The following is an 11,469-nucleotide window of genomic DNA, read 5'->3' as shown; positions in this document are numbered from 1 at the left end:
TTGATTTTTTTTAACTTAATTTTTTATTAAAGAGTTTATCTTTCAAGACTTTTAAATTCGTGGTATATCAGGCGGAATGGGCCTGAAGCCCATGACTTCCTAGTGTGAGCTATTTTTCCATTGTAATTGAGTTTTGGTTTTTTTTTATTTTTTTATTTTTATTGTTGATGGGTTGGCAGGACAATTGTGGAGCTAAGCACCGAATTTATTATTAGGTAATAATGAGCTAGGTTTATATTTGAAGATGGGTTCAAGTCCTAGCTTTGTCCTTCCTACTTGTCTTGAAAGCAAAGACTATGTACAAACACTTGAAATTCCTCTTAAGCACAAGTTGAAGTTTATGGAGGAAGGAAATCACCAAAGTCTTGTTAAACAAATCAAGTCAAATAATAATCTCAGCTTTCAAGCTTGTATGAAGATCTCTCCATCAAAATAAAGCTTAGAAGGTTCGAAGATCCATATCAAAATAAAGTTTGGACTGTTTTCTTTTTCTACCTTCTATGATCAGTAAGCCAATTTATAGTCATGATGAGGGGATCATAAATGTAGAATAGAGGCCCGCCGTGAGATAATAAAAAAATTGGTTCTTTTTCTACCTTCTAAGATCACTTCCTGCCTCTTATCTGTCGTTGTTCATATCTTTGAATTTCATGTTTTTGTCTAATTCATTGTTAGTTAAACTGGGGATATTGAAATGGAGATATCATTCTTTAATTTTCCAGCTTCATTTAATCAGAAGATGATCTTAAAAGAAGAAAATATTGAGGGGGAAAGGACATCACATAGGGCACAAGTACAAACTCAATTTTAGGACAACACAGCAAGGAATTGATACAATATTATTAGTTCAGAACTACACAAACCCAAAGTTTAACTGCAATTTAACAATAATAATCCAATCCATCATTACGAAGGAATAATAAAACTAAGCAAGATAAAATCCTAGAATAATGATTTTACGGAAGTTATAGTCTGTATCAAAGTGAGCATCAGGAGGATAGCAGCTGCAACAGTTCCCGTACCTCTCCAAACATGGGCGAAATATACAAGTTCCAAGGTTGCCTTCATACGGTTAAAGAGGCTATCACAGTGGGCATTCATCTTTGTACACATATCATCATAATAAGTATAAGGGTCACTAATATTTTTGCAAAGCTTGTTAATCATAACTGAAACTGCAGCATCGTTACCTAGCCTGTGGGTAATTATTTTCTTTCCGACTAGCAGAGCCACGTCTTCTGCACTGTCGATAAGATGATCCATAAACTTAATGTAACTGCATACGTAAGCTTCATTCTGGTACAAGCACTGCTCCAAGGCCATGATATTTCGTACAGCACGTTCGAAGTGGTAATCAACTTCCAAGTGTGGTATTGTCAACACTCCTTTCTCAAATGTTATGTTAAGCAAACAATTGTCTTCGGTGACCTCAAACTTGACTCCTGCCGCGCGAAGCTTGACAGCACTATACCTCATCATGATAGGCTTACTGGCTCCATTCAGCTTCCTGGCTCCATTCGGCTGCGTGTATCCATTCAACATAAAATTTCTTAGTAAATCAGTGAAATGTCTGCTTTTCTTTACACTCTCGTTGGTTTCTACCTTTTTTAAGAACGTGTAATTTTTAGAATGAGAGGTAAGAAGATCGAAAAAAGGAGTGGCTGTTTGATCTTGGCGAGCACGATTGTACTTGTCATATATTTGCTGAATAATGAAGAAAGGTAGTTGGTTTTCAAGTAGTATCAAGTCTTCTCGTATGTCCAATATCCTCCTAGGCTCAAACCTGTGAGGACCTTCATCATTATTCGAATATTCCTTCATAAACTCAATGATGAAGACAGCATCCAGCAGGACCATCTCTATGAAATCACTTTTCCTCTTTGGTTTGAATTTCTCTGAATAACAGTCTCGGAGACAGTCTTCTTGATTCTGAATGCTGCTCATAATATCTCTTATTTTCTCCTTATCCATCCCAGCCCGTTCAATAAACTTTTTGTAATATCTCAATTTCTCGTTTTCCATGACCTGTCGTTTTGTATCGTCGCGGTGAAGAGGACCTATTGAAATCAGTAGTGGAGAGTAGGCTTGCCACTGTACGTTTTGAACCCGTTTGGACACCCTGTAGATACAACAGTACTCAGAACAGTCCGGTTGAGAGGGCAACCGTTGCACCTTAGTATCCAGCTGTGCAAAAAGTTTTCCAGTCATCTTATTTTCTGAAGCACTTCCCACATCAATATCTTTACCCTTGTTTGGAGAACTTGGCTTATCCTCTTCCATATTTAATGCTCTTCCCTGTTCAATATCGCTTTCCATGTTTGAAGCACTTGCAATAAATTTGCCCTTTTCCAGTCTGCAAATTCGGTGAAACAAACCAAGAATGAATGGAAGGCATATATATATATATATATATATATATATATATATATATATATATATATATATATATATATAGTTTAATTTTTAGTTTTTTCCCCTTAGAATAAGGCAGTTTTTGAGATATATTTTACCAAACTAACATAGAAATTTCTATGTTATTTCACAAAATTAAAGCACTTTTTCCCATACAATTACATGACTACATTTGTCCATGTAAATTTTTAGAGCAGTGCTACAAGAAAATTTCATATGAACTGTAATAATAACTCCTTTTGAAAATGTACTCAATCGATTTAGTTAATTATCACTTAACACGTGAATTTATATAAAAATTTAATATAATTTGTTTGCATGCATAGTAATTAATTTTTAAAATTTTAAATCCCGACTATATAGTTGAGGAACAATATTATTGTTTTTTAGAAGGAAACTATAAATTTATTTAATTGTTTTTTTATCATATCTGATTGCTGTTTGGTTGCATAGTTGAGTAACAATATTAGTGTGTAGAATTTGGATAATGGGATACGATCAATCTTAAATTGATATAATTGAAAAGGAAATGGATGATCCATGTTGGTGGGACCAATATTAGGTGTAATAATAAGAGAGAGGAAATTAATAAATAATGGTTTGAAATGAAAGACAAACTTATGTAGTTGGCTTTTCATAAAGTATAATGTTGGTGGGCCTGTTGTTGATAAACTGGTGTCGGAAAAAAACAGAAGTTTCTTTTAGCAAATTGGATCACAAGGATTTCTCTCCCGGTTCTAAAACACTTTAATTATATATATATATATATATATATATATATATATATATATAACCCTCTTTGAGGTATTGTCAAATTACAAAAATGGGACATGCTTTTTTTAGTAAATGAATAATATTAATTTCAGTCAATTTTGTTTTCAGTTTTCTTTTTAATATTTTTTTTCTAATTTTTAAAATTTCTTAATTGATCTATTTTTTTTCTTCTAAACATTGATTAAGGGCATTTGTGATACCTGAAGGCAGTCAGGGTTGTTATAATTTACCCCTCTCTCTCTCTCTTTTTTCTATGTATAATCAAATAGGTTTTATTTTTCAAAAATTGGAGTGAGAAGCTGCTCTTTCCCCGAGAACCAAGCGATCATAATTTGACTTCAAGGCCAAGAACACCTACCTCACGTCCAAATAACAGTGACCGGAGGCGATGAGACCTTTGGCCGCATGAACATCGACAGTGATAACATCTTGAGGCCTACATATAATGAAAAAGGAGGTGAAAGAACCGGGGAAGGGGGATTATTACAGTCTGTATTGCAGCTTCATGAAAGAATATTTGAATTAAGATGGGAAACTTTACCTCTGGGTGGCATCCATATGGAAGATTTGCAGTGAAGGCAATATCTCTAGCGTTATCGGATCTGAAACTTTAGGAAGAATGCGCCAATCATACTGACATTGGGTTAGATGAGAAAATAGAACCCTTTTTATTCATTTACTAAAAAATTTAAAATTAGAAAAAAATATTAAAAAGAAAACTCAAAACAAAATTGACTGAAATTAATATTATTCATTTCCTAAAAAAAGCATGTCCCATTTTTTTTATATCCTTTCTCTATTTTTTTTAAGTACTTAATTTAACTACCTTTCTTAAATAATAATTAACGGCATTATTTATTCAAGAGCATGTTTTTGTAATATTTAATTAAATGTGGAGGGATTCTTTATTAAATCTTTAAGCTTTTGAGTGGTTTTTGTAATTCTACAATACCTCAAAGAGGGTAATTTTACAATACCTCAAATAGTTTGCTATTTTAATAAATCTTATTAATATTCTCCTTCAATTACTATAAAAAAAATGGTGTTGGAAAAGAAATAACAGAAAGAAGAAAATATATAATCATTTTTGAAAAAACTTGAATGATTGTAATCATATTAAATTAAAAAAAAAGCATGTTCTTTATCCATTGCCTAAATATACTTTATTAACTCTTTTTTACTTTTTTATTAATATAATTAATATTAATATAGCTTAGGTTATTGTTTTTGCCTTTTCGAGGCTTTCACTCAGAATTTTAAAAATATTAAAGTTACACCATTTACAATCTAGAGTTCAAGTTTTTCCTTTCATTTTACAGTCTACTGATAACCTCTCTATCCAACATATAACTCCTTCTCTACTTGTCTTCTTCTGACTCGTTAATAATCTTCCTATATATTCAATTGCTTAAATTGTATTAAAAAACCAGACCGGACCTAGTTTAGTTAGTTCTTTAAAAAAAAATGAAAAACAAAATGGAACTACACACACCATGCCGGCCCCTTTATAGGGAAAAGGTAAACTTTATGAATATATTGAACCTTGTAATGTCTGACGAGCTTAAACCAAATCCAAAACATTGTTCGTAAATTTTCAAAGAACAAAACTAGATAGTGCTGACCTGAGGGAGATCAGTGGACACTCTCTGTATAGATATGGTCCCAAGCAGCGAGCCTCTTTCCTATAGATTGCTGCTCCTCCTCTCTCTCTCTCTCTCTCTCTCTCTCTCTCTCTCTCTCTCTCAGTCTCCTGCCTTGACTACCCTAATGGTTGCGCGACCTCTAGATTATGTAGTGGTAGGAAAACGTGCATGTCATGAGTTTTCTTCTACGTCATCAGTAAATCGTCAGCTCATGTCATCACTAAACGAGTAGGTCATTTTCACTTTTATATATTTACAGTCATTACAATATGCATTTATGTTCACATTAAGAAAAAAACTAAAATGGCTCAGTTTTTTAATGTGCAAGTTCACAGTAAAATATTGAGTAGTTTTTTTTTTTCTTATTTTTTTCTCTTCTTTTTTCTCTTCTTTTTTTCTTTTTTTTTTTGTTTTGGTTTTCTATGCCTTTATGAGTTTTTTTTTGCTTTTTTCTTTATGTATTTTTCTTTTAATGAATTTTTTTTGTTTAATTTAGTTTGTTAATGTTAATTTTTTATTTAGTTATCAAATTTTCATAACATAAATCCCGGGTTTGACGGGTTAACCTGATTTGACGAGTTAACCCGAATTTTTTTTCTTTTCTTTTTAATTAATAACATATATTAAAACTGTTCAATGTTTCACTATGCAGTCCACAGTGAAACGCTAAACTGTTTTTTTTTGTTTTTAATTTTTTTTTCTGTTTTATATATTTATTTATTTTGCTTTTTATGCCTTTATGGGTTTTTTTTTGCTTTTTTTCTTTGTGTTTTTTTCTTTTAATGAATTTTTTTGTTTATTTTAGTTTGTTAATGTTAATTTTTTTTTTAGTTATCAGACTTTCATGACACGGATCCCGGGTTTGACGAGTTAACCTAGTTTGACGAGTTAACCTAGTTTGACGAGTTAACCTGAATTTGTTTTTTGTTTTTTTTAAAGTTTGACGAGTTAACCCGAAATTTGTTTTTGCTTTTTTTCTTTTTAATTAATTTTTTTTCGTTTAGTTTAGTTTTTTAATGTTAAATTTCTTTCTATTTAATTATCAGACTTTCATGCCACGTATCTCGGGCTTGACGGGTTAACCCGTCAATTTTTTTCTATTTAGTTATCAAACTTTCATGACGCGAATTTCAGGTTTGACGGGTTAATCTGGTTTGAAGGGTTAACCCAGTTAATTCAGATTTTTTTTCTTTTTCTTCATTAGTTTTTTTCTTCCTGTTGGTTTTTTTTCTTTGTTTTTTTTAATTAATCTATTTAATTATCACACTTTTATGACACGACCTTACAGTCAGACCCACATTCAAGACTCTTGGGTCCGGTGTTGTAGCCAGACTCACTTAAACTTGAGTCATGTAAGTTTAATATTATTATTAATATTATAAGTATTACTCTTGGGTCAAGCGTTGTAGCTAAACCAAAGACTCTTGGGTATATCTTTGCAAAATGACCCAACACTCTTAGATATTAGCCTTTTTTGATATTTTTTATGCAAGAAAAAAAATTAACCCGTGGCATGTGCCTTTGTTTTTTTTTTTTCCTCTATTTTTCTTTTTAAGCCTTTTACTGTGGATTGCACAATACAGTTCACAGTGAAAAAGCTGATGCCTTTAGTTTTTTTTTTGTCTTTTTTTTAATTATTTTTTTAATTTAGTTTCTTAATATTAAATTTTTTCTATTTAATTATAAGGCTTTTATGACATGAATCCCAGTTTCGACATTAATCTTTTCTTAAAATTTATTTTATTAATAATAAATTATTTTTCTATTTAATTATCACACTTTCATGACATGAATTCCAGGTTTGATGGGTTAACCTGGTTTGGCGGGTTAATCTGATTGATTCAGATTTTTTTTCTTTTTCCTCATTAGTTTTGTTATTCCGATTTCATCTTTTAATATTATTTGCAGTCCACAGTGAAAAGGCTAAAGCCTTTAGTTTTTTTTTTTTTTTTGCTTTTTTTTATGCCTTTCACTGTGGACTGCACAGTGCAGTCTATGGTAAAAAGGTTGATGCCTTCTTTTTTTCTTTCTAATTAATTTTTTAATTTAGTTTGTTAATATTAAATTTTTTTCTATTTAGTTATCAGACTTTCATGACACGGATATCAGGTTTGATGGGTTAACCCAGTTAATTTAGATTTTTTTTCTTTTTCTTCATTAGTTTTTTTCTTCTTATAATTTTTTTTCTTTTATTGTTTCTTTTTATTTAATATTTTTTTATTTAATTTAGTTCATCAGTATTAAATTTTTTTCTATTTAGTTATCGATTGATGCCTTTAGTTTTCTTTTTTTTTTCTTTTTGTTTTTTTGCTGTTTTATGCCTTTAATTGTGGACTGCACACTGTAGTTCACAGTGAAAAAGTTGATGTCTTTTTGTTTGTTTTTTTCCTTTTTAATTAATTTTTTTTGTTTAATTTAGTTTGTTAATGTTCAATTTTTTTTCTATTTAGTTATCAAATTTTCATGACACGGATCTCGGGTTTGATGGGTTAGCCCAGTTAATTTTGTGTTAACCCATTAAATTTTTTTTTTCTATTTAGTTATCAAACTTTCACGACATGAATCCAACGTTTGACGGGTTAACCTGGTTTGAAGGGTTAATCCAGTTAATTCAGATTTTTTTTTCTTTTTCTTCATTAATTTTTTTCTTCCTTTTAGTTTTTTTTTTCTTTTTAATTCATCTATTTAATTATCACACTTTTATGATATGACCTTGCAGCCAGACCCATATCCAAGACTATTGGATCTGGTATTGCGGTCAGACCCACTTAAACTTGAATCATGCAAATTTAATATTATTATTAATATTATAAATATTACTCTGGGGTCAGGCGTTGCAGTCACACCCAACGACTGAGATTTCTCTGTTCTCTAAATTACTTTATCGAGGGAATAAAAGCAGTATAAACCAATGACAAAATGGATCTTTCCACTGGTTTATTGTATATTATTTGAGAAAATAAGATTAATTACATGTTTTAATATTTTAGGTTTTTTTAATAGAGATCATTTTATTTTATTTTTACATATCAGTATTGACATATATATTATATATTCATATTTAAAAAAACTATTTTCATTTCGCTACGTGAAGTCTTTTTAGCCAGCTCATATGTTTTCTTTAGTTATATGTCATTCTCACATTTATATATAGCCATTACGTTTACATTTATATACTTGTAGTCATTGTCATTTGCATTTATGTTCATGATATATATCTACAGATATATATACTAGTCACTGTCATTTGAATTTATGTTCATGATATCTGCAGATATACTAGAAAAACTTGATTAACTTATTTTTTAAGAATTATATAAATATTTTAGTCTTTTTTTAATTAGAGATTTTTTTTAGATATTAGCATTGGCATATAAAAAAAATATTTTCCATATGGAAAGTTAAGTCTTTTTAAACTTGGTACCTAGAAGTTTTTAAAATAAGACAATATATTTAATAATTACTAATAAGCTCCTTTCAATATATTTAATTGTTTGTTACTAATAAGAAGATTGTGTCTTGCTTCGCAGCATTTTTTTTTTTAAAATATTTTTAATTTTAATTTTTTTTTAACTTTTTTATTTAAAATAAAAATTATTATTAATTCGCTGTGAAATGCAGACTAATATGCTAATTAAAGATAATTTTATTTCAAATTTCTTGTCAAATCAAATTATGTTAAATTAAAATCTCATATCAATAAAGCTTTCAAGCTTATATGAAAACCGTTAATTAGAAAATTTGTAAATCTAAAAGGCATAAAAGAGAGATTTTACCATTAATTTTTATATCCAAATTCATAAATTAAACCCCAAAATCCTTTTGTAATTAAATATTAAGTGGCAGGGGTATAGTAATAATTATATCCCAAAAACCCCTAAAAGGGCACTATGGGTAGAATCATAATGCTGCCCCACTCGTTTCTTCTTGTCTTCTACTGGTAGTTGGCTCTCTGCCCACTATTAGCGGCAGCGCTGGTTGCCAGCCAATAGCATGAGGGATTGTCTTTGTTGGGGAGGTGCTGCTTGCAGTATAGTGCCTATGGAAAGCTATGGAAAGTTTTTTTTTTTAAATTTCTGGAAGATTTCGACCATATTCAAAAAGTCCGGCCAGATCTGGTCGGAACAATAAACAATTTTTTTTATAAAATCAAGAGTGAAAAATTAATTTTAGATAAAATAATTAAAACATGTAATCAATAACCTTAATTGTCTAATGATGGCTTCGATATAACTATTAGGTTTCTTGAAACACATATACATAACAAAAACTATAAATTTTAATTATTTTAGAAGTCTTAAGAACCCTGTTAGATAAATTTAGAGTTTGTTAGGTTTTTGTGAAGATTACTTGAAGATTAGATGTTCTTTTCGGCTTTGAATATTTGCTTCAAGGCTGGGTTTAAAATATTTTATGCCTTTTTTTATGCCTTTTTTTGAATATTTTAATTATGTCTATAAATTTTTTTAATATTATTTTTGATTGAATAATTATTTTAAAATTATTTTGTGTAATTTATTTTTTAGAAATTATATTAATATTTTAGTTTCTTTTTTAATTAGAGATGATATTTTATTATATCTTAGAATTGGCATATATTTTGTTTTGCCATATAAAAAATTCATTAAAAAAAACTCATGTAGAGAAACATTTTAGAAATACATAATGTTTTTTAAAAAAAACTACAAAATTAAATTTTTCACTATTGCAATATTAAAAAAAATCGATAAAAATAATTTTAAAAAAATACCAAAACAAAAAAAATAGAAAAAACAATAAAAAAGAGGAAGACAATCTTGGGAAAAAAAGAAAAAAAAATGTAAAATCCAAGAAAAAAAGAGAAAAAATCGTGGGGAAAAACAAAAAAAAAAAAAGAAGAAGAAATTAAGACAAAAAAAACGAAAAATAAATGAAAAAACATAAAAAAAAAAACCAATCTTCACTTTTCGACATCTGTAATGGATATAATATAATAATAACTATGTGAAAAAAAAAGGGATCTGTAGGGGAATGGAAAAAGAAAAAAATATATAAAAATTACAGTATTTTCCCCCACACTCTACATCTGTAACGGATATAATATAATAATAACTATGTGGAAATAAAAACAAGGTTCTGTGGGGGGAATGAAAAAGGAAAAGAAAGTCTGTGGGGGAAAGCTACAATACTTTCCTAATGCTTGACATCCGTAACGGATATAATATGATAATAACTATGCAGTAAAAAAAAAGATTCTGTGGGGGAATGGAAAAGGACAAAAAGGTCTGTTGGGGAAAGCTACACCACGCCTTTTAAAGTATTACTTAACTTTAATGGAGGACTGAAAATTTAGCTGCGTACACACTCACCTGCTGACAAAGTTTCCAAGCGTCCTTTAAAGTTGATGGAAAGATTGATAGTGAGAGGGAAAGATGGTGCATTTCTTCGTTGTCGTTTATTCCTTTACAAGACAGATGCATTATTAAGAAATTGATTTGAATCATTTCCGGAGAATTTTTGTAAAAGATTTGAATCAAATCCACAAGTATATTTGTACATAATAATCCCTGTAAAATATTAAATCTTCATTTTAGCCCTTTAATGGTGAATCCTGTATCCATCTTTTTTATATCTGCGGATAATATTTTATAGAACAAATCACCTATCAACCTACAAATATCTTAGGCTCACCGTCCCACTAAATATGAGAGGATAAAATTTTCACTACCAGAAATTCATCTAAAACCAATAGAATTACCGATGGAATACTTATGTTGATAAATTGCGATAATAATTACTGACGGCCACTATTTTATCTGTAATTCAGTTGGTATATACCGACGAATTCATTCCGTCGGCATATACCGACTAAATTACAGATAGAATATATAAAATTTGAAAAAAAAATGATTTGATGACGTGGAAGTTTTTACTGGTGATTTACCGACGAACTTACTAAGAAATTCAAAACAGAATCTCCATACAATGACCTAACTAATTTACTATTAAATTTATTGACAGAATCACTAATAAAATAAATTCATCAATATTTTCATCGTTAATAGCTAATATATAACCACTTTGTCGACAAAACGAGTGGTAGGAAAACGTGCATGAGTTTTATTATGTGTCATCTGTAAACGAGTAGGTCATTTTAACTTTTATATATTTACAGTCATTACCATATGCATTTATGTTCACATTTACATATATTATAGTCGTTGTCATATGCATTTATTAGAAAAACTGTATTAACTTATTTTTTTAGGAATTGTTTTAATATTTTAGTCTTTCTTCTAATTTTAAATAATGTTTTTTTATATCTTCGTATTGACATATATTTTGCACTATCATATACAAAAAAAATATATTCTTATATGAAGTTAAGTCTTTTTAATTTGACATGTATAATTTTTGAAGGAAAGATAATATATTTAATAATTAAAATTTTAATGTTTTCAATACACGTAATGATTAGTAGAACTTAAGGATTTTTATCATATGAAGTGTTTTGTTGGAAAAAATTAACACCAGAGCAGTATTGACATCTTTGATGCTCTACGAAGACTATGTATACAGGATACTTTGTGCTATACCAATTATTTAATTTTACTGTATTCTTCTACATGGTTGTGATGGTATAATGTGATTTTTCACTCAT

At 29.2% G+C, this 11,469-nt stretch overlaps 1 protein-coding gene across 3 annotated transcripts; it reads right to left on the bottom strand.

Moving 5' to 3' along the window:
• Positions 1-785: 785 nt before the first annotated feature.
• On the bottom strand, positions 786-4,936 carry LOC133670755 (UPF0481 protein At3g47200-like). Of its 3 annotated transcripts, none has more exons than XM_062091352.1 (4): positions 4,809-4,936; positions 3,728-3,794; positions 3,545-3,622; positions 786-2,353 (listed from the first exon to the last, which is right to left on the bottom strand). In XM_062091352.1, exons 2-4 carry the CDS (start codon positions 3,742-3,744, stop codon positions 943-945), a joined length of 1,506 nt encoding a protein of 501 aa, XP_061947336.1. In that variant the 5' UTR covers positions 3,745-3,794; positions 4,809-4,936; the 3' UTR covers positions 786-942. The 3 variants fall into 3 exon arrangements, with proteins under 3 accessions (XP_061947336.1, XP_061947335.1, XP_061947337.1); XM_062091351.1 differs by having other exon boundaries at positions 3,728-3,819; positions 4,809-4,930; XM_062091353.1 differs by having other exon boundaries at positions 3,728-3,788; positions 4,809-4,930.
• Positions 4,937-11,469: the final 6,533 nt, after the last annotated feature.

This window comes from Populus nigra, chromosome 13 (genome assembly GCF_951802175.1).
Source record: "Populus nigra chromosome 13, ddPopNigr1.1, whole genome shotgun sequence".
Taxonomy (NCBI): domain Eukaryota; kingdom Viridiplantae; phylum Streptophyta; class Magnoliopsida; order Malpighiales; family Salicaceae; genus Populus; species Populus nigra.
This window is presented reverse-complemented; position numbering and strand designations above follow the sequence as displayed.